The sequence below is a fragment of the Styela clava genome, chromosome 15 (genome assembly GCF_964204865.1).
Source record: "Styela clava chromosome 15, kaStyClav1.hap1.2, whole genome shotgun sequence".
NCBI lineage: Eukaryota > Metazoa > Chordata > Ascidiacea > Stolidobranchia > Styelidae > Styela > Styela clava.
In genome coordinates, this window is record NC_135264.1 from 12,983,081 (window position 1) to 13,010,158 (window position 27,078).

The window sequence follows — 27,078 nt, forward strand, 5'->3', positions numbered from 1 at the left end:
TGAGAGAAAAGTTGAGACATACAAAAGCTCCTGAACGCAATACATAAAATAGTATGCACTGTTCAATTTAAACTAGAGAATATAGAATATAAATTATTTTTCTTATAAATAGAGGGATCAAAAATAAAAAAAACTCAAATGACTTTTAGTTTTGCAAGTTATTTGTGACACTTTGTTTATGACAAAGCCACGTGTTTAAACTATGAAATAACTGCGTGCTACCGCCGAGCCGCAAAGCTTTTTAATAGAATTTTCACAGGCTTGTTTAGGTATTACAGAAAATGAGTTACTAGATTCACTAGAAGGTAAAAGGAAGTTGAGCATAGCTGACATATGAAGTGATGCACACACGGCAACGATGTTAATAAACATGAGGTTCAACAGTTGTATTTGACGGTGACCGTACATTTGAACCCACATACATTTGAACTCATACATTTGCACCCGTATATCCGCGGGTTCAATCTATATGCGGGTGCTAAAATCCATGGGTTAGGGTTAGTCTGGTTTCAAATATATATATAAATTCAATAGGTGCAATAGTATGCAGGTGCAATTATCGTGAGTTCAAATTACGGGTTCAAATGTACGTGGGTTCAAATGTAATGGAACCGTATTTGACAGTACCACGAGTAGCAATTTCAATAGAACGCGGTAAACTAATATTGTAAAAGCGGAAATCATTGAAAACTTACTGGAATTCCCAATATTACTATGTTAAAAATGTTATATATATCCGGTATACACGGTTCAATAGTGCCTTCAGTTCATAGCATTTCAATTGGTAAGAGTTGGGATATTTGGATGGCGTATACAACGTATTTTGTTCAATTGCCAGTTCATAAAATTACTGAAAACTCGGATGACTGAAATTTATTTAGTTACCTCTTTAGTTATTTTTATGAAAGTAGACCGAGTTGAATGCAAACTCTACTAAAAAACTACGATAAGAAGCGTTCAACGATTATTGTAGGGTTTTGATCTATCAATTAATTACATTTAGTATACTTCATATAACCATAGTCTATAAAATTCTAATATTGAAATATTTTATTTTTAAATTTGGGTTTAATTACTAGCATCAAGCTATCAAGTTCAACTTTAAAACCTTACGTGTTGAAGATGTTGAGTACGTCTATTTTCATCCTGTGTTTCATGAGTGCAGTAACTGCAATTCCATGCAAAGATGTAAATCTTCAATCTGACGTAGATTATACTAAGGTAAGATCTTACTGTTTCCAGATAAATTTTGTGAAACAACATGCGTAGAAGCACAGCCGAAATTATTAAAATTAAATTGTATTTTGAAATTATATATTTTTTAAAGACTGATGGGACATCAAGCAAATTCCAACTAAAATTGATTGGGCTGAAATTGATAGAATTTTCCCAATTTTAATCCAATAATAAGAATTGCAGCATATGTGAAAGTTTCTAGAATCTTTTGTACAAAGCCGCCGCCAACGCTTCAAATTTTCAACTCATTCCTAATGCTAGCCCTAACCCCAACTGGATAATTACTAATTTCTTATGCCAAAACGTTGCGGGGTGGTGAATCCAATATCTATCTTAACTATCTTTATATTTATTATAATTTTTTATATTTGATAATTTGGTATTGAATTATTTTAAACTAAATTTCAAAAACCAAAATAGATATCATACAATTTACTATATATTTCTATAAAATCCTGTAGAAATATTGAGTATTCTATAACTCAGTTGTTCTCAAACGATGGGGTGTGTACCCCAAAGAGGGCGTAGATAATTTTTTGAGGGGACGTGAAACTGATTAAAAATATTTGTTGGATTCGATCTTTCCCGCCCTATTTGTTTAACTTTGCATTTATTCCATTACGTACGTTCCATTCACGTATTTTAACGTGATTTTACGTGATTTGTAGCTTATTGTTAGCTAGTTATTTTTGAGGTGGGGTGCGAGACTTGACAAATTCTAAAAAGAGGGCGCGTATTCAGGGGATTCGTACAAGAATAAGAATAATCAGACAATGAAATATAAATTACATCAGCTAGGACTTTAGTTAATTGTTAAAATCGAAATTATTTAGAAAAAATTTACATTTAGGTCAAAGGTGAATGGTGGCAGGCTCGTCACAGTCATGAATCTCGTTATAGCGAATTCAGTTGCTTCGATACAAGAATTTTTGGAGTCAACACGGAGCATAAATTATTTTACATGCAAGAAGTTGCTTCAGAGTAAGAACAAATCTAGAATACAATTCATTCTGTTAATCAATTGTCCAAATAGTTTTATTGTGACGAAACAATATTGGTGATCACCATTTGCAGACTGCTCACGAATTAATAGCGCACAAAGTTTTGCTTCAATCTGTGCTTGAGATATTTTTATAACATATATCATATTCGATTTCAAAATTCAAGACAGTTTACTTTAAATTGATGAAGAGGAAATGGGGACTCTCAAACAAAACCACAAAACAAGTGTGTTTAGGATAGGAAAGAAATTTACATATTTATCCCGGAGGAGAAGAAAGCTGATAAGAGAGCTCAATCATATGACATACCACGGCCTCTCGTCCGGTTACCAGTCTATGTCGGATATGGGATTAGTTTGCCAGTTTCCTGATTTCGTTTTATATGTGTTTAATATATCACGAATTTGTTAAAGATTATAATTTTAACAGAAAGTCAAATTAATGTATTTTGCAGTTCTACATAAATTTTATTTAATAATATTCCACCAAAGTTTGCAAAAATGTAGTGCCACTATATTGATCTAATTTAATATATAAGAATTTATAGTTCACGAGGGGTTATAATAATTTAAGACATCAAATCAACTAAAAGAAAAAAATATCGCCAAATCAAATGCCGCATTTGTATTTTTCTGAGAGATAATTATTTTTCAATTTCAAAATATGCATCTAAAATGCAAAATTATATATCACGACCTTTCAATTCCTAAGTAAGTCTAAAGAACTCGATGCAATTTGTAATTAATAAATTTATAAATACTATACTGCGGAAAGCAAGTGACGTTAATGACCTTCATATTTCAGAACAAGGCCCAGAATTGGAACTGTTCAACTGTTATTAATGAGTACGATGTGCTGGGGATCATGTGTGTCAGAACGTGAGTATAGTTGTTTATGACACTGAATATTGAAATATTTCAATAAATCAAAATATATAGTAGTAATGTCACAACATAATAAGAAGCAAATGCGGTTCGTTGGTCTTCAGTGTTGACAGTAAATAAATATAAAATGACGTGAACCAAATAAAAATTGGCGAAATCGAACATTTTTTGCTTCCGGATTAGAATCGATTACTCGGAGTTTAAAATACCTGGCAGCGTTTTAGCACGGCCAATATTTGTATAATAATTTTTTTTGGATATTTGACAAATCTGAGTGGTCAAATAATATCCAATTTATTATGGTTCTATGCGAATAAACGATTTGAAAGTTGAAAATCATAGAAAATCTTTCCTGCTCTAATTTCTTTCGCACTTCTTCAAAATATATCAGTTTAGAAATTTAACAAAACAAAATACACACATTCTAGATATAAAGATATAAATACTCAAAACATTCTATTTTAATATCGTAAAAATCATAGCAAAGAAGAGCTACGTATGCCAATAAATCACCATAAAGAGAGCCCAATGATAAATTGTTTCTGCCAAAAAATACAGACGGGTGACCTGTTCGTGATTCTACCAATCGTGCGTCTTAGAACGTTTATGATCAAATGGTCTTGGGATTTTAATGATTTATATCGTGATTCCTTGAAACGAACTGCTATGGATATTATTTAGTAAAAATATAAATGTAAACCTAAAATCAAATTAATGGCCCCGGGCAACACGACCGTCTTCCAAGTCCTTTGCCAATTTGATTAAACCATCAAGATATGGGCTTTTAATGATTTATATTGTGATTCCTTGAAACGAACTGCTATGGATATTATTTTGTAAAAATATAAAAGTAAACCTAAAATCAAATTAATGGCCCCGGGCAGCACGATCGTCTTCCAAGTCCGTTGCCAATTTGATTAAACCATCAAGATATGGGCACTTACACGATTTTGCGTCAACTGTTTTATCGATAACGCGAATCTATGTTCTGAAATGGTAATGTTATTTTTTGTTTAGATAAAATTTCACTATGACTTGTCATCTACTTCAATTATTGAAATGAAAATGTCAATCGTGTTGAACTTCGTGTTCATCGGCAACCTTATGCACATATCTAGGTTTATTTATCGTACAGATCGATACAAAAAAGGTTTGAAGGGTTGAAACTCACATTCATAGACCATATACTCTTTATAGTAACACGATTTCGATCAAATAAGACCTTGTTATGACATTTGACGGTGGTCATTTCTGGGTGCTGACTAATCTATCATCGCTTACTTGTACCGACACAGCTGGCATTGACGCGACATGTGAATTGAAAATGCCGTTGTTTATGGACATATTAAAAAATAGGTAATCTGTGCCAAACTAAAATATTTCAAATACTGCTGTAGCCCTTATCAATCAGATATTTTATAATTATTCTTAATATTTCTTATTCACGCTTGCTATAGATTCTTACATAAATTTCCATATTTTCTGACACTTTTTTATTTTTCATTCTCGTATAGCACAATGTTACCAGACATTTGAAATGACGAAGCTAATTTTATGATGGAGTTGTATAGGTTTAAATCCTACTTCACAACCCCAAATACAAAAGAAGATCGTTCGAACTAATAACTTAAAGTTGTTAGAACTTATTTTTGTTCGGGTATGGTTTGCGTTAACAAAGCACGCCCGCCAATAACTCTGTTTCAGAAAAAACAATTTTGAAAGCACTCAATATGGAGAACATAAAATTAATTTTTATCGGAGAGGATGAGGAAGTTTATTGATTTCTGTTCTCTTTTTCAGGTGAAGTGAATATCGAAGGACGTCTTGCCACCGATTACGACAACTATTTAATTATTTACCAATGCGATGAGAAGAGTTAGTACAATTTGTATATTAAACTAGTATTTGTCAAGGTAGTTTTTGTTCACAAAGTAAATCTACGAAATGTTTTGTAAAATTGTTGTTGTTAAAAAAAATCGTCTTCGTATTTAAATAATGGGCGATCGATTTTAAACGTTCAGTACTTGAAGATGTAAAAGTTACCAAAATATTATAACTTTTAATCTAATTTATCCGAATTCTCCCAGTTCTATAAGACTCAATATTTCATCCTAAATTTTGCTATTTTAGGAGTTTATTGCTCCGCCACTTGTTATTCCGTAAGATTAGATATCTTTCAGATAAGCCCTGTGCTCAGCTGAGGTCTTACCGGTATCGATGCGAATTGCTGCGGTATTTGAACCTGATTTAAATCATTTGAAATACCAGATAACAAATTTATATGTAGATCGCATAGTCATTTTAACTTCGTACTATATATATGAGCATTGACCTTTTGCTCTCTTTATTGTGAAATCGAATCAGAAATAACGATACCACTTTGGTTGCGATCTCACTTGCTTAACGTGATCTCAATCGTTTGGTCTGATGCAAAAATTCTCACGAATTCAATTCTTAACTAAAATCCCAGAGATTGCGTACCAAAGTAGCACAGGATTAACTTTAGTCATGTTATTCAGATCAGGCTGTCATTGATCTTGAACTCAAAAAAGGTGTAGACGCTCTATCTGTAGAAAAGATAAATGAAGTGGACCAGATTGTCAAAAAGATTGGCGTGGACTATTGGAGTCTGGCTGAAAGAAACCGAGGAAATTGTCCAAGTCCAAAAAGATAAATTCTTTCTCAAATCCGTCCATGACTACCCTGTTATCAAATTTTTGTATGTACGACGAAATTATGAACAAATATAATGCAAATTTTAGCCTTTGCATACCTAATTATTTCTCTTTGCGTAATAATACCTAATCAGTGTAATTACCAGTCTTCTAGCGTGCATCTTCAAAACAGAAGGTTATTAAGTAGATTTAGGAAAAATAATAAAATTTGACAGCTGTTTTCAAAAAATCATTGTTTTTTTTAATTCTGAATGCAACTAGAACTCCGTAAATATCTATTTACACGTTTGTCAGTATTAAATAGACAAACAGTACTCATTTAAGTTGATTCTCATTGAGTATTGGTAATATCAATTAGAAAGTTGCAAATTTTCAAAAATGTATCTTCAAACGATTATTTTCTTCGTAGTTAAGAGCATAAATTGTTGTCAAAATGTTTTATGATTAGCTTTACGTTGAATACCTTCCATATTCGTTGAAAAAATACATTTCTGATCAAATCAATACAAAAAAATGCCGAAAAGTCACTCCTAGAACTTATGTCCCGTCATTATTTCTAGTGTGTGTTGTAACTTTATAAATCTATTCTATGGAAATTTGTATATTAAAATCAAATACATTGATCTCTGACATATTGTAGTAGCTTAGGTGTATATCATTTGCATGTCATCGTTTTAGTCATATTTGTTTTTTCGTAAACATAAAACACAAACAAAAATTTTCTGCTTTTTCGCCTAAATATCGCCTCATCGATATGCTTCAATAAAAATGTATGTTAATAAAAACCCCACAGAAAATTAAAAATTAAAGTTTCATAATGTCCAGTGTATGTGTATATGAGGTTTATTTAGAAAGTTAGGTGAGAAGTTCAATAGAAGGTCATTGCGGGTAGCAAAAATACGAGAATCCAATATCATAATGTACAATTATTTATTATTCGATCAAAGCCCAAATGCCGTAGGCCTACACATATGTTGGGACTCATATGATACTAAAGGAATGTAGTCTACACAAAAATAAAAGAAACAAATTTCGAACCAAAGGAGCCATAAAAAAACTATAAATGAACTGGCATTTAAAAATTGAACATAATTCAATCCTCTTTATTATTTTGTTCTGACAGGGCCGCGGAAGCTTTTTGACAAAATCCTCGAAACATCTGAACATTTAGCTCAAGTGGTTTTGCGTAACATTCTTCATAATAAGACAGTTTTTCCATTGTATCCATCCACCTTTCCAAATTTGGGTAATTGTGCCAATCCTCAAAACCAGCCATCGACAATATACATGTAGCGTTGAGAGCAAAAAAATCTGCGATGGCATGAAAGTGAAAAATGTGTATGTTTACTTGAACCATACCCTTCGTCTTACTAGGAAAGAGTGATAAGAGTCGCAATTTTCGATGCAATATTTTTACTGGTTGATAATTTTTAATTTAGAAAGAAGTCGTAACATTCAATTCTAAACTATTATCATTAGTTATGTATTAAAGCTGTAACAAACCCAGAAGAGTTAAATGCTCTCCCCAGAAGTATTCCGACGTCGAAAGAGATTCGTTCATCTCAGTCAGAATAGCTTTCACCCTCGGAAAAAGTTCGGCAAGAGGACCAGCAGCTTTGCCCAAATACACCGCTTCCCCATTCTATATAATGTAAAAGAATGATTTTATAGAAAAACACTTCGCTATAGCAATTATTATGCATGCATCAAATTAATTTTCATCGGCTCTGTAGAAAGTTAACTGCAAAATATACGATTCGGATTTTATTTTATAATTCTTAATACAGTACAACGCTGTATATTAGTTCGAGATCGGAAGTATCTGAAGTGTAGAAACAGTCAGAAATTTTGAATTATAGTACGGTTGCGGATATCGAGCTTTTGTCTTGAAAAGATAAATTGTTAAAAATTACCATGTACTTCAAAACGGTGTTAACATTGTCACAATTTCGAAAAATTGCCATATTCATCTTTGCTACACTTTCCTCATCTATGGGATACAGTTTGTTCTTTTTGGTAACAGGCTCATATTTACTGCAGAGATACAGTGCGATAGCACGACTAGAAAAATAAAAATTGTCATTAATTTATAATGGATATCAAGTGCTACGCGGCAAACGCCTTTTCGTTTAAGAGAAACATCAAACATCGATAATACAAATGCGATATATTGGACACAATTTCAAAATTTTTGATTGCTCAAAAATTCCCATATATAGGACACCATATTTGAAAGCTTTATAAACAAAAAATCAGTATTAAATGTACCGAATAGGTACAGTATTTTAAAAAAAACTGAAATGCTTAGGCAAAATTATAACAATAATTGATTATTGGAAGATGCAATTGGAAATTAGTTTTATGGCTTCAACTGTAGTACTTACTATACATAAGTTATTGGTTCAAAAAGAAAAGGGATATTAAACATTTTTACTTCTAATAATACTAGTAATGTTATCACTATTGATATTAAATTTATTGATATAATTTATCGTTTTATTATTTAACGCAGGAATAGATTGCTTGTATAGGTAACTATCTTTATTACAAGCTCTCTCAGTTTATTTTTTGATTAAAAATACCTTTCTGCCAACTTCAAGTTTCCGTCCACGATGGCTGGAACTTTTTTTAACGGGTTAATATCTCTATAAGATTCAGATTTTTGTTCTTCACGAAAGAGGTCAATCAAAGTCCTCTTGTAATCAATATTCAACTCATTTAAAATCATCCACACCGATTGTGAAAACGGACTTTGCGGGTGATAATAGAATTCTAAAGTCATTTTACAGTCGATACCCAATCTTGAACCCAAATCGAAAGCAAAATTTGTATATATAAGCAATTTGAAAGCTGCTTTTATAAGATTTGGTAAAAAATGTTGACGTGTCCTTGTGTTGCACGCTCACAAGTTAATAGTTACATCATTAATAGTCATACGTCATATTGAACGCGTGTCGAAGCAAAAATTTAGATTGGCACGAAGTTTGACATGCATGACGGAGTAATTTTGTGCCATATTCGTCGAAATTGCTGTATCACGCCACTCGTATGTGCGAAGTTCTTTATGTCACGTCTGTTTACGTCTACCTTATTGTATAACGCTTTATTCCGATAGCGCATTTTTTCAGGAATTTATTTTTACTTCACGAGTTGCAATCTTGCTTCCATTGCATGTGCAATTTTGTGTAAGTGTGTGACTTTTACCTAGCCCGACTGGTACCATGTATCCAGTTATGTTTGAAGCCTAAAAGTAGCATCTAAAAGTGCAAGGGTAAAATTTTTATATCAAAGATGTTTTTGACAGCATTCGTATTTATCATCTACTAACACCGTACCGCAATTTTTCCAAATTGTGACCATTATAAAGTAGATAGTAATATTTAACAATTAATCATTACAAAAATAAAACCTGCAACCTCAATATAATTTAGAGCGTCTGGTTGTTACCTTCTTTTAAAAATACTGGACCTGGTCGAATATTAACTTTATATTCGGAAGAATCGGAACCAGTTTATAATGTTGTACTGTATTGAGTTACCTTACCCGCGGGCCACAACCCAGCCCACCAAGCCATTAAGTATGGCCCTTGTCCACACTCCCAGATTTTTTCCCATCAAGCATAAAATCCTAATCCGACATTTTATGTTCAAAAGGCGGTCACTTAGGTGAAAATACCTAATGATTTTCGCTCTTGTCACTGCGTTAAAATTTTTGCCGTTTTGCCAGGTGTCTTTGTTATTTTGATTTGGAGAAATCATCTTTGTTTGCTTTGCGATTAACTTTTTTCAGACCCGTTGAATGGCAAATTTATGCATAACAATCTTTCTAGAAAATATACCTTTTTTCAATATTTGCGTTATAAAATAGAGAAGTCATTTATTCACGCAAAGCTACAGGTCCTCTTGTTTAACTTTTTCCGAGGGTGGAAGCTATTCCTACTGAGAAAATCATTTAACTCATCCGTGTTTGCTCTCTGATATTATCCTTTCCCGTTAAGGCGAGGGTTCTGATTTGAGCAAATGCTGTACGCAATATTTTTGGCGCTCCAGGAATGTGTGTGTATCAATATGGAGGTAACTAATATTGTTCGCCTACTTTACATCAAGTTGTGTAGAGGGACTGAAACCTATGGTATATTACTTGGCTAACACAGACAGTCCCCGAACGCGTAATAGAGCTAAAAAAGAAAAATCGGAATGAAATTCTGGCCTAACCCTAACTTGGTACACACACACAAATACTTTTCTTGCGGTTCCAACTGCAACAGAGCAACTATGTTAGCCTATATTAATTAGACACCTGTAAGAGCATAAAACAACCGAATACTTCAATGATACAATAAACCATGAAAAAATACAATACAAATAGAATCTCGTTAACAAACATCCAATATGTTTGACAATTGCAACGCGCATAAATACGCATAGAAATACGGGAATCGAAGTCATACAGGCAATGAACTGCCAGCGTAGACTAGTTACAGAAACCTCAATAACTAGATTATTGGTCAAATAAACTATGGCAAGCTCGAAAACAGTTAACCTGTACTACAATTATTATTTTACAACTAAAATTACCCAGGTTTACAGCAATAGAACACTATAATAAAAATAATAACTTGACACACAAGGACATTCCACACCCAGACACTGCCGGCAGTCTGACAAAACCAGCGAAAAAATGGGTTGCTTAACAGCACCTCCAGTGGTACGATGAATATGACTCCTACATAAATGAAACATTGATATAAACGTGGTCGTATCATTTGTCTCTTTTACGCCGGTAGTTCATCATTCCGTTACTTTTTACACTAATCTTGTATCAGCGTTGCAATTGTCGCTGCTTGAAGACATTTCTGGGTAAATAGTATACCATAATAAGTTTATTTATTTTCCGTAGTTGTTTTCTATATACTTGTTTTTACAGTAAAAAATGAACGATTGACTCACTATCTTGACCTTGACTGATCAATAAACAAAAAGACATTCATGCAATGCATTTGAGTATTTTTTACAAATGTGTATTACACGTCTAAAATTTGATATCCTTTGTAAACGCTGTAATAGGTTTCAAGAAGGTCACGAACCTAATGATTGTGTCCTCACGACGGTGTTGTGTCCCTGACACTGACTAATGAACTATACAAGAATCCAACTTGATAGAAACATCAGTTTAATGAAAACAAACAATAACAACGCTTAGCAAGCAAACTTATAACAGCGTACCGAATCACTAATGTCACATGAGGTTCTACAAGAATGATGCAATAGTAAACACTTAACGCCAGCTAGTGGAAACATAAAATATATAAAAAGTCAATACACAACATCTTCCCTCCTTCCTGAAAAGAAAAAATTTATTTTTTCAACCTAACTCATAGTCTTGTAGATACGATGGAAGTCTTCGGTTTCTAGAAGGATTTCGTCGTGCATTTCTTGGACTTTGTCTCAAATTAGCAATATCTTCATTATTAAATCCAAAAGTCTCCACATGAAAATCATTTTCGTTTTGAAAACTATGTTGATAGGAACGTACAAGTCTTCTTGCATTCCATATTGAACCGTCTTCTAATTTATAAGTTGCAGGTCCAACTTTCCTTGTAATTTTGTGAGGATTCGACAAACTTGATTTGAACTTGTGACCTCGAATTGGTCTTTTTATTCGAACCCAATCTCCGACTTCAAATATAGGTACTTTTGCATGTCTTTTATCATCAGTGTACAATTTTGACTTTTGTTGACGAATTGCAATTTCTTTTTGCATTTTCGGAATATTAATATTTGTTTCAGTATTCGAAGGTTTAAGACATTCTAATGACAATCTCATTTTCCTTCCAGTCATCAGTTCTGCTGGAGATTTTCCTGTTAAAGCATGAGGAGTAGCTCTGTAGTTTTGTAGAATTATTTGAATAGCTTTACCAACTGTCTTCCCTTCTCTCAAATGAGTTTTTAGTCCTTCCTTTAGAACTCTGTTAAATCTCTCTGTGATAGAGTTTGAAGTAGGATTGTACAAAGCACATAATTTCTGTTTTATGCCATGTTTTGCAAGAAAATGTTTAAACTCATAGGATACAAAAACAGAACCATTATCAGAGGTTATAGATTCAGGAATTCCCCATCTTGCAAATAATCCTTCTAATATGTTTATTAAATATGTGGATGTTACATTAGATGTCAAAGCAACTTCAGGCCATTTGGAATGTAGATCATTTATAACAACAGCAAATCTATCTTTCACAGGTGCAATTTGCATTTCTCCAAATACATCAATTGAAATATCTTTCCAAGGCTCACTAGGCCATGGTATTGATTGAAGTGGTGGTTCGGCAGGTTTGATTGATTTCCCACTCATTGCACAAGGTTGACAATTGCGAACAAAATCTTCGATTTGTGCATTCAATCTCGGCCACCATACATTCTCTCTGCACCTTTGCTTCATCCTGACCATACCAGGATGTCCACTGTGTGCCATTTCTAGGACTCGTTTTCTCAATTGACTTGGAATTATAGCACGAGATCCTCTTGCAAGGCAAACATCATTCCAGACACTTAATTCATGTCTCAATTTATAAAATACAGCAACATCTGGTGAAATTGGAAAAGTCCACCCATTTTGTAAACATTTTACAACTTCTTGAAACACTGGGTCAATTTTAGACTCTTCTTCCAGGTCTTCTTTGGTAACCAAACCATCTAGGTTAATTTCAAAAATATCTGAATCATCTTTATTTTCAGATTCCTTTACATCATCTGGCACAAGTCTACTTAGCATATCAGCTACTTCATTTTTCGATCCACTTACATGTTCTACTTTGAAATTGTACTGGAGTAATCTATCGGTCCATCGGTAGATTCTCAATGGTCTGTGACCAGATCCACTTGTAGATAACAATGATTTCAAAGCTTCATGATCAGTACGAAGTATAAAGTTTCTTCCATACAGATAAATATGCCAGTGTTCACATGCATAAATTGATGCAAGTGCTTCTCTTTCACAAGTTGAGTATTTTCTCTCTGTGTTACTCAAAGTTTTTGATGCAAATGCAACAGGTTTTTCATTACCTTGTCTGTCAATTTGTGACAATACAGCACCAACAGCATAACCAGAAGCATCTGTAGTTACAATAGTTTGAGCATTTGGATTGAAATGAGCAAGTATAGGTGGTGATGCTATGCTTTCTTTTAGCTTATTGACAGCATTTGACTGTAAGTCAGTCCATTCCCAAGGAATATCTTTTCTTAAAAGTTTCCTCAATGGTTCAGCAACATTTGCATAATTTTGCACAAATTTCAAATAAAAGTTAGTAGTTGCAAGAAAAGATTGTAACTCTTTCTTATTTTTAGGCATGGGAATATTCAAAATAGATTCAACATTTGACTCAAGGGGTAATACACCAGAACCAGAAATTTTGTAACCAATAAAATTAATACAATTTTTAGAAAATTGACACTTATCCACATTCAATGTTAAATTATACTCAGCAAGTTTTCTGAGAACTTTATCAAGCTTTTCATCATGGTCTGCTTGATTTATACCATGCACAATAACATCATCAATATTATTGACTGTGTTTTCACAATCTTTCAAAATCATGGACAGAATTTTTTGAAAACAAGAGGGCGCTGAACATAAACCATAAGGTATTCTTTTATACTGATATATAGAATCATGTGTTATAAAAGCAGTAAGATACCTTTTATCTTTAGCTAATGGCACTTGTTCATAACTTCGACGCAAGTCAAGTTTCGAAAACACTGTAGAGCTATGAAATTTTGATGTGAGCTCTGTCATTGTAGGTAATGGATATTTATCAGGTATTATTGCCATATTTACTTGTCTGAGATCCACACATAAACGAATCTCATTACTTTTCTTAGGAACAATGACAATATTAGAAATCCATGGTGAAGTTTCAATTTTTTCAATAACATCATTATCTTCAAGCCTTTTCAATTCTGCAGACACACTAGCACGAACTGAAAGTGGTAACCTTCTCAGTTTTTGAGATATTGGCTTGACTGTATGATCAACCATGGGATCATGTTGGAATTTTGACACTTTACCTAAGCCAGTAAATACTTTAGCATACTTAGCACGAAAATCAATAGAATTCACAGTAGCACCATTACATGTAACTTTAAAATTCAAACGATCAAACAAATCAACTCCCATAAGACTAACTCCCTTTTTAGTTACAAAAAATGAAAATACATCAATGGTCTCATTTCCATACTGAATATTAGGTAAATCAATAACCCCAATACTTTCAATAGATGACCCTCCATATCCACACAATTTCTGGGTTGTGGGCTTAAGCTTATACTTTGAAAACAATTTTCTATACATGGTTTCATTCATTATTGAGATTTTGGCACCCAAATCAATTAAAAGCTTGGTTTCTATACCATCAATCATTAAAGAACAATGTTTAAAAATACCATTAACAGAATCACTGTTATTTTTAACAGAAAATACATTTTGCACATCATCACTTTGTTTTTGTGATGGCAACACTTGTCTTGTAGTCTTTTGTTTCAAAGACCTACACATTTTCATGAAATGATTTCTTTTGCCACATGCATGACAAATACGATTTTTAGCAGGACAATTCCTACTATATGAAGCATGAGAATTTGATCCACAACAAGTACAATGTTGTTTAGCATATGATGAATTTGCTTTTTGATTTTTCCATTGATTGTGATATCTTTGCCTTTGAATTCCTTGAACAATAGGATTTTCTTCTTTTTTGAACTTTGGTTTTCCATTGAAATTGGTTTCTTTCTGAATACGATGTGATTCTTCATGAGCAGTTTCAATTTGACAAGCCAGTTTTACTGCTTGATCCAAAGTCAGTGTATCAGGTTCCATGAGCAACCTTTCTCTAATTCTTGGTGAGATGGTGTGTTCGATTATTTGACCACAGATCATATCATCTGACATATCCGCAAAATTACACTCTGACACTATTTCTCTTAGTGCAGCGACATATTCTATTATTGACTCACCATCATGCTGTTTTCTATTCCAAAATAGATGTCTTTGCATTTTTACACTGTCTTTTTTACCAAACTGCTTTTCTAAAGCAGCAACTGCTTGTTCATAAGTATCTGTGTCTGATAACGAAACAAATATTCTTTGGCCTTCAATGCCTAAACAATGCAGTAGAATTGCACGTTTTTTATCAGCAGATACATTTTCCTGATCAAGTCCAGTGGCTTTCATATACGTTTCAAAGCTATTGTACCAACGTTTCCAAGGTACTTGTGGTTCACCTGGACTTTGCAAGAAACATTGCGGTGGTGGTAAATGTAATTCAGCCATTTATCACACTTTTCTTCTCTTCCGAAATATGACGTCACCAGTAGTCTACTACCGTAATTTGCCTGTTTTCACTATTTCGTATTTTCAACGACTCTTTTTAAAATCACCAATCCTCGTCGCCAATCTGTTGTGTCCCTGACACTGACTAATGAACTATACAAGAATCCAACTTGATAGAAACATCAGTTTAATGAAAACAAACAATAACAACGCTTAGCAAGCAAACTTATAACAGCGTACCGAATCACTAATGTCACATGAGGTTCTACAAGAATGATGCAATAGTAAACACTTAACGCCAGCTAGTGGAAACATAAAATATATAAAAAGTCAATACACAACAGACGGCTGACCGCAATCGTCAGTCGCAAATTTTTCCGCAATTGTGCTTCAATCAAGGAACTGCTATCTATATGTGGGTAATCGTATATCAGCAATTGAATCACTGTACCATATTCTTTGAAAAACCCAACCATTTAGGATAATAGTTTCGCATCCCATTTTTCGTTTTTCCAAAGTTTTGATACTGTTTTTTGTGCATATATACTGTTTAGTTATCGTAGTTTGAAAATCCAGAAAGAAGTAAATAAAAATATGAAGAATATGAAGTAAATATGAGCCGAAAAAATGTTTCGAACTTTTTAGTGGAAACTACGTTTAGTTGTTTTTTAATCAAAGAAAAGAGTGCGTTTGTTTTGTTTGATTTTTTTGTCAATAGCACTAGAGTTCGGACTACCACGTCAAAATATACAGCAAAAAAAAATGTATGATAAAAGTTAAAACAACAGCGAAAAGTTACTTTGTTCATCTAATCATTGAGAGAATACTAACACAATTGGACTATAAAAACGTTTTTAAATTTCAAAAGGAGAAATGATTAAATACCAATAAGCAATCAATAGGTTGAATAAAACGAGTTGTAATGAAATATTCCCAAAACAATATTTGAATTGAAAACATAACAATTGAAAACGCAATAAATTACGCGCCCTTGAGTGCGTGCATATACAAATCCCAAAACCTGGTCACGTGATTTCGAAACCGATTTAAGTTTTGCGTTGGTTAATGTAACAACAAATGTAACAAACTCTTAGCGAATTTCAATTCTGGGCAAAAATGAAGTAATTATTATCGTTGTCGTGAAATAATTGTTGTGATTCAGGGAGAATGAACACCAACTAAAAGTGTTTACGGCCTTAATAACACGTCACGCTGATAAAAACAATCAGGAATTTTAGCAAAAAGCAATCGCACGCGGTATTTGCGACTTTTTCAGTTTTCCAAAAATTTGAAAGGAGGGGGATGATCGACTGCACACACTTATCTACGCCGATTTTGGGTACAGATTTCAGCCTCTCGTCGATTGCAGTTGAATATTGCATGTTTTTTCAATGGATTTGTTCATTTGTTATTTTTTATTCAATTGTAGAATGTTTGTCGCACTACGAAAATAAATATCTGAATATGGCTCAAATCGCTTGTCATGCCATGAGAAATTCTCTCGCGTGCCACAATTGGCACGCGTGCCATGGGTTGCCGACCCCTGGTATAGTAGAATGCATATGTAAGTTTGAAATAATTTCTAGAAATCGTCTTTGAAAAAAAATTGAAAGCTTTGTTTTACTTATTCAAAATACTTCAGTGTTAAACTTTATGTGGTGTTGGGCGCAGGCAAGCATTATTTGAATTTGATTCTAATAAAACAAAATTGCCAAAAACTGTAGATTAGACCAAGACTGTCGAATCGGAAGTCAGACAAATTTTCACTGGAGTACTCTCGGAAAAGTCAAAATTCCGAATTCTTCGGAATCGGAGTTTTAAAATTTTAACTTTCACCAAGGGTTCTGAATGATCTATAAAGGAAAGCTTGTATGCCCCAGGTATTTCTTAATGAAATTTGATTCATATGGAGCTGGAAATATTTTTACAACCAGGTGTCTAACCAACGTTTTTTCAACCAGAACTCGGGAACTCTATTGTAAATTTTCCGCGTCGCCACAGCATCCGAACAAACTTTAGTCTGGACGACAACATATCGCTTTCTCTGATGATGCTGTGTTCTACCAAATAACATGATCAAAAGTCTTCGTTTCTATAAACCCGTATATAGAAAAACTACATACAGTATGTAGAGAAAATTATAGTAAATTTTATTTGTTAAATAAAACTCCAGTATTCGGTAAGATTCAACAAATTTATGACGCAAAGAAAACGAAAAGTCTACCACGTTGCAATGCATCTTTGTCGGTTGTACCCCATCCGAATAGAGCGTATTCAGGTTAAGTCAGCCGTTTGGTTAAATTAGGGTTCAGTTTCTCGAATTTCCTAACAGAATGTCAGTGTTATAGTATTTTCATGCCATTTAATCCAACAAGTCGAATTAATGAAAAATCCGACCGTTTTCAAAATAAAATTTTTAAGCAAGCTTGTAAAACGATATGTATCCAATTTGTTTTTAATTATATAGGCCAGTGTGCGAGAAATCACTCTTAACCAAAGTATAGAGATGAATCCAGAACTTCTAAACATGCAATTCCCGTATGCGTAATTAGTTTTTTCACAATCACATATATACAATATGATATAGTACGTATGGTTGGCAAAAAAGTGTTTTTAAATTAAAACTCACATTACTATTTTGATTTGTTAGTGAAAACAAGAAAATAAATAATTATTGAATAAGTATGATGGCAATTACTGAAGTCTTGAGAGAAATTGAAAAGTGAAATTATTCATCATATTTTGTCTAAAATATGCCTAGTTAGGAATCCAAAAATAATTTCAATATGAGTTAGCAAGGTATTTATAACAAGACGCTATTTACAAATTTACAAATTAAAAAAAATACTCAAAATATTTCCTACTATTTAGCTATGTTATGAATTATACAATAAAGATGATAAAATAAAGATATTGCAACTAATTAAACACCAAATATGAATTAATGCTGGATTGATTGGAGAATTTCCTTTTGTTATGCCTTTTCAGCGTAGAAAAACCCCCACTTTTGATCTCCTTTACCACATCGTCGTAATTTATCGTTCCAACCAGTTTTAATCGAGTCAAAATCTTCAACGGAAAATTTCTAAAAATACAATTTACGTGTGTGGAAAAGTTTATAGGTTAATGGTGACTACTCATCGAACACAAAATATAGAGCATTACTCTACTGATCATAGTAGAACATGCAGGTATAACGATACATTTATGGAATATTGGATTATATAAGCTGAATCTTATTTAGACTATTCTTTCACGATTGGATATTTAAAATTGAATAAATATGTTACCTTTGCAAAATCGCCTTTTTTCCTGTCGAAAAGTTGCAACTCTTTTTGTAGAATGGACACAAACATATCAGTCTTATCAACCGCTTTGACATTCGTGAAGCCAGCGTTTTGAAGTTCCTATAAAAATCAAATATTTTGAGTAGTAATATGTAAACGACAATTAAAATGAAGAAGTTCATGACATACGTACCTGGCCGTATTGATCGACCGTCAGTAAGAAATATCCTCGCTGTGCAACGTAATCTTTGAATTCTTGAGAATGTTTATCATGCGGGCCACATACATAATCAGTTATCAATACTTTGCCTCCTGGTTTCAACCATTTCTGTGAAAGACATGATTGAATTGTAAATTACAATTCATGTACAGGTCTAAAGCATGGAGATGGCGCAATTATAAGAGGTGTCTATAGTCCACACCCTCGCTTGGAATAAGGCGTATTAAAACACTCAGATACTTAAATGAGGCTGGGCATTTCGAACCAAATCGAATAGTAAATTATTAGAACAGACGCCATTTTGTTTTTGTATTCGTCCGCCGGAGGTCGAATGAATCCCTCAAATTTTTTTCTTGACGCCATATTTTTAAAATGCAATTCTGACATATGACTCTTTTCTTCCATAGTTGAGTTATTGGTGAACCGTGTTTTCATTGTGTGTAAACGCTCAGCCAACTACCTTAGTGATGGATTCCATATTTTTAGGAATTCATGTGCCTGGAGAACCCATCACAATAAATATTCACATACAATTAATATCAAGATTCATTTTGAAAAAATATTCGATCCGATTCTGAAATCATCAGGTATTTAAAAATGCGCAGACTCATTTGTAATCAAACAAACGATAAGTTCACCCATCATTTTATATAATTTTAACGTGTGGATCCAGGACTCGAACCTGACAGTTCGTCCCACAGAATACAAGAATTTTGCATACGAAAAATTGAGATAGATTTTAAAGCATTAGAGAAACCGTATACCATTTTAGGTGGGCTGAAAAATTGTTAATTTGAATTTATAACGAGATAAATAGTATTCAGTTCAATCCTATAGATTATAGAAGATAGGAAGCTAATGAGACAGTCTAATTTGATAGCAAGAATTGGCCTCAAAATAGCCAACAAGAATGATGGTCACTCATAATCGCTAGAATTAAATGACCGACGAAGCCGTAACGCGAACAATTCTGCAACGACATTTAGTCAGTAACCGCACATATTTAATTATAGATAAAAACTGATAATCTTTGACAACGTACGTCGTACACGTGGCAAAACAAGAAAATAGGACACCAAATAACTACTGAACCAATTTTGAAGACTAGTGCAAACAAATAGGAAAGATTAAATGGCGCCTATTGAATCAATTTTACCAAATTTCGTTCATCCAAAAATGTGAGATAGCGGCGAATGGGCGAGCATGCGATATTTGTCGATCATAATATCTAAACGTAAAATGGCCGCCTTGCCACAATCGTCGATAATTGTGAAGTACAATACTAACAATGCGGTTTGTATCAAGCTGGTGACAAATTAGCCTCGTAATCTTTTTGTATATTCTGTTTACAGATGTTACATAACATTTAACAACGCCGCTCCATATTACAGGAAAAGCAAACATTGCGTAATTGTTTATACGGCCTATATTGTTATCTCCAGCTGTTTTACCGCAAAATACACATCCGACGACGTTGGTACAATAAAAATATGGGGCAGGAAGGATGGGTAGCTTGTACATAAGCGCTACCAACCACGCCATTTTGGCATAGATACTTTTATAAATAAATTATAATAGAGGCCCTCTCGTTATCGGGACCTAATAGTACTTAATGCACTAAGTGTAATAAATTCGGTAGGCAATGCCGGACCGGCAAGATTTCAGCCCTTACAAAATAGTAGCTTATTACTTATATATATATATATTGTATCGCTTGGACAGGGTCCTGTTCGGAGCGAGAAGCTTGGTTAAACTCCGTAGAAAAAAATGTACTTACATAAAAATTCGCGAACAGTTGATCTTTGTGCTTGATATGCAGAATTGTATCGCGACTGTATATCACATCGAATGCGTCTTCAGGATATTGTATCTTAGTCGCATCTGCCACTTCGAAGTATACCTTAATAATAATACAATGATTATTACATTATTCAAGAATAAAATATAAAATATTTGTAACAGAAAACACCATTACACATACTTTTGGAATTTGATATTCCCTCTGACGTTCAATCGCGATTCCGATCATGTTCGATGATAAATCGATGCCAATGACTTCAGCCCCAAATTCCTGTAAGAAAATATGTAAGCTTTTAGTTGATAGCACAATACTCGTGTTTTTGCTATAAATGCTTAATTGTCTTTGAATAAACTGTAACAGCAAACTTTTGGGCGCTCCAGAAGTGTGTGTACCAATATGGAGGTAATTGATTTTGTTCGCCTACTTTACATCAAGTTGTGTGAAGGGAAGAAACCCGATGGTCAGGGGGTATATTCACTTGACTAGCACATACAGTGCCCAAACTCGTAAATCGTAATAGAACTGGAATGATGAAAATCGGAATAAAATTATGCCCTAACCCCAACCTGGTACACACACGCCAGGAGTCACAAGGACTTTCAAGAAATCGTGTCGGCACCTATGTGATATGAAACTTGATCCAGGTTTACACGAACAGAAAGCGAAAGGACGCGAACAGAGAGCGACTCGCTGGTAGTAAATTCCAACACAAATATACGTCACCTACCGATGGCTAGAAAAGCCTCTTTGGAGCGAGGTAATAATTTCTGTAAATAAAGCATCTGAGTAAACAATTTTACCCTGCCCATGTGGAAAGCACTCCCTCCGATTCCGCATCCCACATCCAACACCTTCTGGCCTTTCGTCAGTCCCAATGAGCCACAGAATTCCTGTATGAACAACAGTATTTTAATTAATCATCTAGTCTTCCTCGTGCGAAGTTTATTAATCCCAGCAGACTCACGAAACGATTCCCTAAAATGATATTTACACAAACCTGGGTAGTCGAGTGTCCTCCTGTACTGATATAGTCTCGTCCAAATATTTCTTCATAACGCAAAATTCCATTCAAACTGTATTGCTTCTGATCAAGGAATATTTGGAACGTTTCATATCCATGATATTCCGCTGAGTCCCGTTCGGCCGGTTCCATCAGCCAGCAGATTTGGTTGTGGTTATTTTTCATCTAATAGTAATTAAAAAGTACATTTCTAGCCTAATGTTCTACCAGTATGCTGAGGTGACCGTACATTTGAACCCATGTACATTTAAACCCATGCGTATATCCACGGGTTCAATCTATATGCGGGTGCTAAAACCCATGGGTTAGGGTTAGTATGGGTTTAACTATCCGTGAAACAAAAAAAATTCCATAGGTGCAATAGCATACAGGTGCAATTGTCATGGGTTCAAATGTGCGTGGGTTCAAATGTAATGGAACCGTATGCTGAAGTCTTACTTTCATACTGTAATTCTAGGTACGACTACAAGCCATATTCGAAAAGGGTTGCTAAACGGTGAGCACAAAAGTTACCATTGTTTTCTTTCAATATACTAAAAAAGCAGAGCCCAAAATGTACAAATAAAAGCAAGGTAAATCGCTCAAGCGTGGTACAAGGTATTCATCAAAATATTTTGCTTCGGTATCATGTAATTTGCTTATAAACCTGCCAGATATAAAAAAAAAAAAAAAAAAAGTACCATGATATAAGTCTCAACCGATTTTGACGTAACCAGATCAAATCCGTAAGCTTTTCCATTTTTGCTCTTATTCGTTACGGAACTGACGAGATTGGTGTATTCATTTGGACTGCGGTAGATCGTAGGATTGAATGACCGTTCTTTGTTACCTGTGAGTGTATAATGGTCAGTAGATAAGATACAACAACCGTCAGTGGACATTCCGAAATGAGTTGCATGATGATTTTCTAGATCGGATATGAGACGAATCGCTGGTAAAAAAATTAGTATTTGTATTGTATCTACGGAATTCACGTATGGTAAAGTTTGTTGTAATTTCAGTTCAGGACTTAGGATGTAAGCGGAATCATTGGAATCATATTTGAACGCACCCAAGCGAAAGGATTTTCGTAGTACTTTACTGTAATATTACAAATTCTAGTTCTCCTTGTTTAATGCAAGATTCAGACCAATTTGAAAGCTGGCGAATCGGACTGTTTCCGACCCTGTTCTCATTGATTAGCCTCAAATCAGCAACTCATTCGTTATTTTTCTTGATAAATTAAGTGTCTGCCAAAAAAATAAATTGCATGTGCCAACCTGATTGTTGGTAACAAGATTCACGGAAAAATAGTCGTCCAGTAGGTTTCAACCATTTTAACATTTTATCAATAAGTATTCTGATGTCATTGTCACCGAGATACATCAACAACCAGTTCGAAAATATCAAATCCAAGCTGTAAAGAATAAATATTAAATCTGAAATAGGATTCATTTGTTTAAACTATTTTAGATATTACGTTGCGTTATCCCTCAAGCGAATTCTACTTATGAAAGGTCCCGAAAATTTGAAGGCTTTAATTTGGTGTTCGAAAGACGATGCCCCGAGTGCTCTGTGTTGCATCTACATAAGGTCCCGTTATATGGCATCTGAACAAGTTACACATATGTTCAAACATGTTTTGTATATAGCAAACGTCTTCAATACCATACCTGTTTTCTTCAAATTCAAGTTCTAAAACATTTTTGCACAAAAATGTAACGTTTTTGTTGTGGCCGTTCACTTCTTGATTCTTCTTAACAAAGTTATCCATGAAATCAACGGCGACTACTGATTTGACTTTTTTCGACAATATTGATGTAAATCGTCTGCAATGAAATTCGTATTAACCTTGTCAAATCAAAAATATAACCTCCTGCAACCTCTTTATCCATACATACGACACATCGGGCTATAAGACGAAACGGATTTAAAGCCGGTACCGGTTGTGAGTGTGGTCAATAAAGAAGTATCTGATCCTTAATTTGAGGGCACCAGCTTATAAGGCTCAGGATCAATTTTTGAGGAGAAAAGAGATTCAAAGTGCGCATTATAGTCCGCAAAAAGGGGAATAGGATTTACATATTTATCCGGGGGAGAGGAAGGCCGCCAAGACGGCTCAATCATATGGCGAACTACGGCCTCTCGTCCGGTTACCAGTTCATGTCGGGTATGGGATTACTTAGCCAGTTACTTAAGTTTCTCTGACTGTCAGAACCCACTCTAAGCGAAAAAAAGTATTAATCACCCCACAAACTATAATCATACCCAATTCCGGCTCCGAGTTCTAGTACATCTTTCCCTTCGTAATCCGGTAAATACTTGATTATTTCATCGATTTCAATATCACTTATTTCTGCTGCTTGCGTGTCTAACATCATCTCTGTGACGTCACCATTTTGTGAATGTTGTTTCCAGAATTTTGTCATCTGCGTCCGCGTTTCTATACGGAAAGAGAATGAAATATAAGATAAAAAAGTTTAATATACTTGTATCGAATGTATTACTGATGCAAATACACATTATGTCTCGCTGGAATATTAAAGAACTCTGACGAATAAACTGGTGGAGAAACGAATGTGAAAATGAATTTTCCAATCTACATTTCCGAAAGATTGGAATTGTGCTATAGTGGAATCGTCATAATTCGCAGTTACGCAGATATTTTTTCGGCACCGACGAACATTCATTTATTTTACAATTTTACCTGGAAAAATATCTTCAGATAAGGTAATACAGCAATCAATAACCTAAACGGTTCATTGAATTTCTTGAATACCAGTACAAACCAATCAATATTTATCGAACTACATTTGACAATGACTATCATTCAAAAACCAATACAACGTACCAAAAATGCACATTTTAGCGTAATTTTGAAGTATTTTCTGCAAAAACAAAACTATATGCCTATCAGACGCTAAAGACTGCTTTGTGTCTCAAAAGCAAAAACCAATAAAGATTTCAACGTTCACAAAAGACGTTTAAAATTTAGGTGACTCCAGCAAATTTCATCTCACCTCCGTTTGTTTCAGAATGCACTCCATTTGTTGTTGTTGTTACTTGAGTAGTTGCCATGCTAATAATTTTCCACGGAATTTTTCCAAGAATAGCTACACGTTATAAAATGCTTCTCGAGTACGAGTAAAGCTACGACTTTGGCACTTCTTTCGTTTGCTCTTTGGGAGCATGTGCCACACTACCACTCCAAAACAAAAAAGAAAGGGATGCAGTCTAAATGTAGAAAAAAGGAATATATTATACAACGTTAGAAAGTTAGACTTCGACATCAAAAAATTGAAATGCGCCGCTATGGAAATGGATTATTTAATTGCGCTAGCTTGATTAAAAGTGTTTATACCTTGAGGGAATAATACCAAGCACGACAAGCTTCGCTGTTTATAAGGTTATCATAATTATGATCCATTTATTTCGTGGGGTCGAGTGTTAATAGCGGGCTACATATACAAACTTCGTTTAAAAATGTCTTTACTGTGCCCTATGGCATGTCAATGTTGATAAAAGTACATGCCACATTCTCTATCGATATTTTTTGGAAACTGTCACAATTTCTTCTGTAACTGGCAACTTCCATTTGCCTTTGTCCTGTTGATCTGATATTGTTAACCTGGAATCAATCTATCGACACTCGAATAATACACAGCGATTGTTGAGCGTAATAAATCGATTTCTCTCTACTATGAGACACTGCAGGACTGCGCTATGTCATTGTCAAACACTGGGGTTCTGCATACTAACAATGACGTTGATGTGTAAAATTTAACATTTGCGTATCGTATTCTGACAGTTTTCTACGTTGGAGGCTAACAAATATACCGTAATTTCTGTTTGTGGGAAGATAACTGCTTACTTACTGATGCTGTTATTCATTTTCTAAAATCTAGACGACTATTGGACAATAACAAAACCTCTTTAACGCGACAGACTTGTTTTCAATCTTTTAGAATCTGCGGAAATTTGACACATTGCTGGTATGTAATTGGAACAAAATTTTATCCGATAAATTAAGTTTTTTTTTAAATTATTTCCTATGTGCGCTATGTATACATGAAGTCTGTTTCTACGCTGTATGTAATATATCGTTACACACTGTACTCATAATGACATATCTAAAACTGAATCCAATTGGTCTTGTACGTTTAAGTTGAAGGCGGTACTTAACTCGTGTAATATTGCATCATTGTAATTACAGAAATTCATCGTGATTCTAACACCTCTAGCTATTTTACCTTCAAACAATAATTATTCTAAGTATAAAAGTGAAACATGATAAATGTGTTATTGTGCCTATTCCTTTCGTCTGCGACGTAGAAAATCCCAGAACTTTAGTCATCCCCATGAGGCGTTTCGGTTTTAGCTGAGTCATTAGTCGTGACGCTATGAAAATTTAATAACAAAGCCAGCGTTCGCGCCCATAGGGTTATAGCTTTAAAGTGACACTCTGCTTCAGAGACTTTAAAGTGTATTCGTACGCGGCTACAGTACACCACAACAATACAAATGTACAGGTGATTAAAAATGCAAATTCTACTATTGTTGCTATGCATCAATGCGCTCACGCAGTATGCTCAGAACGATAGTGTGATGAAATGAATCATTTATTATTTCCGCTTTGACGCTTCCGGGTTATGTTATTCTCTTCGGACAAATGAAAATGAGTTGTATAGTGTGATGTTCTGGCTTACTGTACTCACATTTCTTTATAAAAGCAATATATTAGTGAAAAATTAGCTCTATGTCGTGAGTAATTTACACGGAAATTCGAGTCGTACCAGACATGACTCTGCCAATTGGTTTAAGGATAGTCTCTCATCACTAACTTTGTTTGATTACCAACGGTCCTTATATACTCAAGACGAGTAGAAAAAAAACGTGAGTCATCCTTCTAACGTGTTGTCATACTTTATCAACTATGCAGTATCTAAACATATCTTGCTCAACATATATTTGCTCTCCTTGAAATGAGTACCTACCTACTCATCTCAAACGAGGTTCCAAAATGTAGATAGCTCTCGATCTCAAATCATTCTGGTACTTTTCCATGCCACGACATTACTGCACAAAACGAGAGAGCCTTTGTAATGCGTGGACGACCACCGCAGAATTTTTACGAACACGTAATTCGTTAAATACCTCATAAAATACTTAGGAGAATCAGGTCGATACGTTCGGACACGTATAACACTGAATACTGGTATTATCGGTATCGGTATCGGTATTGGTCACTTTGTCGGCATCTATAATTGTATGGGTATCGGTATCTGATAAAATAGACCGATATTTCCGAATTAATGCAAATTCAAAATATATACTATGCAATTAATTCGAGTAGTATTTTAATGAACACTTCGTAGGGAGTCTAGCGACACACCATTCGCGCAGTTGAGTCACAAATACGGATTTGAAGTTTCGCGCGTCCGCTTGCTCTGAGATATATGTTTTCCTAGTTGAAAAAATGCTCGCGTTGCGTACTGTTTGCAGACAAATATTTTATTCCGACTGCTCGGTACATTCAGAACATGGTACATACATTGATTAAATTGCATACTATCGGAATATAAGCAATTTAAATATCGGTATTAGCTCCTTTTCGTCGGTATCGGTATGATATCGGTACATCTCTAGTTTA

At 34.3% G+C, this 27,078-nt stretch overlaps 3 protein-coding genes across 3 annotated transcripts; 1 reads left to right on the forward strand and 2 right to left on the reverse strand.

The window, feature by feature from the left end:
• Window positions 1-1,073: 1,073 nt before the first annotated feature.
• Window positions 1,074-6,537, forward strand: LOC120334145 (uncharacterized). The gene is made up of 5 exons (XM_039401599.2): window positions 1,074-1,221; window positions 2,087-2,217; window positions 3,042-3,115; window positions 4,922-4,996; window positions 5,641-6,537. The coding sequence occupies exons 1-5, from the start codon at window positions 1,123-1,125 to the stop codon at window positions 5,793-5,795; spliced, it is 534 nt and encodes a 177-aa protein (XP_039257533.2). The 5' UTR covers window positions 1,074-1,122; the 3' UTR covers window positions 5,796-6,537.
• Window positions 6,538-6,623: 86 nt separating this feature from the next.
• On the reverse strand, window positions 6,624-8,901 carry LOC120334143 (glutathione S-transferase 1-like). Its single transcript, XM_039401598.2, has 4 exons — window positions 8,379-8,901; window positions 7,710-7,857; window positions 7,300-7,438; window positions 6,624-7,107 (listed from the first exon to the last, which is right to left on the reverse strand). The coding sequence occupies exons 1-4, from the start codon at window positions 8,576-8,578 to the stop codon at window positions 6,890-6,892; spliced, it is 705 nt and encodes a 234-aa protein (XP_039257532.2). The 5' UTR covers window positions 8,579-8,901; the 3' UTR covers window positions 6,624-6,889.
• Window positions 8,902-17,247: 8,346 nt separating this feature from the next.
• On the reverse strand, window positions 17,248-24,662 carry LOC120334118 (uncharacterized). The gene is made up of 12 exons (XM_039401572.2): window positions 24,449-24,662; window positions 23,697-23,871; window positions 23,102-23,257; window positions 22,709-22,845; window positions 22,130-22,278; window positions 21,426-21,614; window positions 21,229-21,318; window positions 20,609-20,698; window positions 20,405-20,527; window positions 18,601-18,735; window positions 18,411-18,527; window positions 17,248-18,205 (listed from the first exon to the last, which is right to left on the reverse strand). The coding sequence occupies exons 1-12, from the start codon at window positions 24,504-24,506 to the stop codon at window positions 18,095-18,097; spliced, it is 1,530 nt and encodes a 509-aa protein (XP_039257506.2). The 5' UTR covers window positions 24,507-24,662; the 3' UTR covers window positions 17,248-18,094.
• Between the last annotated feature and the right edge of the window lie 2,416 nt (window positions 24,663-27,078).

Coding starts and splice junctions, on each gene's coding strand:
- LOC120334145 (XM_039401599.2), top strand. CDS start 1,123: ATGTTGAGTACGTCTATTTTCATCCTGTGTTTCATGAGTGCAGTAACT. Junction 1,222..2,086: donor CTGACGTAGATTATACTAAG/GTAAGATCTTAC, acceptor ATTTACATTTAG/GTCAAAGGTGAATGGTGGCA. Junction 4,997..5,640: donor TTACCAATGCGATGAGAAGA/GTTAGTACAATT, acceptor CATGTTATTCAG/ATCAGGCTGTCATTGATCTT.
- LOC120334143 (XM_039401598.2), bottom strand. CDS start 8,578: ATGACTTTAGAATTCTATTATCACCCGCAAAGTCCGTTTTCACAATCG. Junction 7,439..7,709: donor ACACCGTTTTGAAGTACATG/GTAATTTTTAAC, acceptor TACATTATATAG/AATGGGGAAGCGGTGTATTT. Junction 7,108..7,299: donor AGAGCATTTAACTCTTCTGG/GTTTGTTACAGC, acceptor ATGCCATCGCAG/ATTTTTTTGCTCTCAACGCT.
- LOC120334118 (XM_039401572.2), bottom strand. CDS start 24,506: ATGGCAACTACTCAAGTAACAACAACAACAAATGGAGTGCATTCTGAA. Junction 23,872..24,448: donor GCATTCTGAAACAAACGGAG/GTGAGATGAAAT, acceptor CTTTCCGTATAG/AAACGCGGACGCAGATGACA. Junction 18,736..20,404: donor AACTGTTCGCGAATTTTTAT/GTAAGTACATTT, acceptor TGTCTTTCACAG/AAATGGTTGAAACCAGGAGG.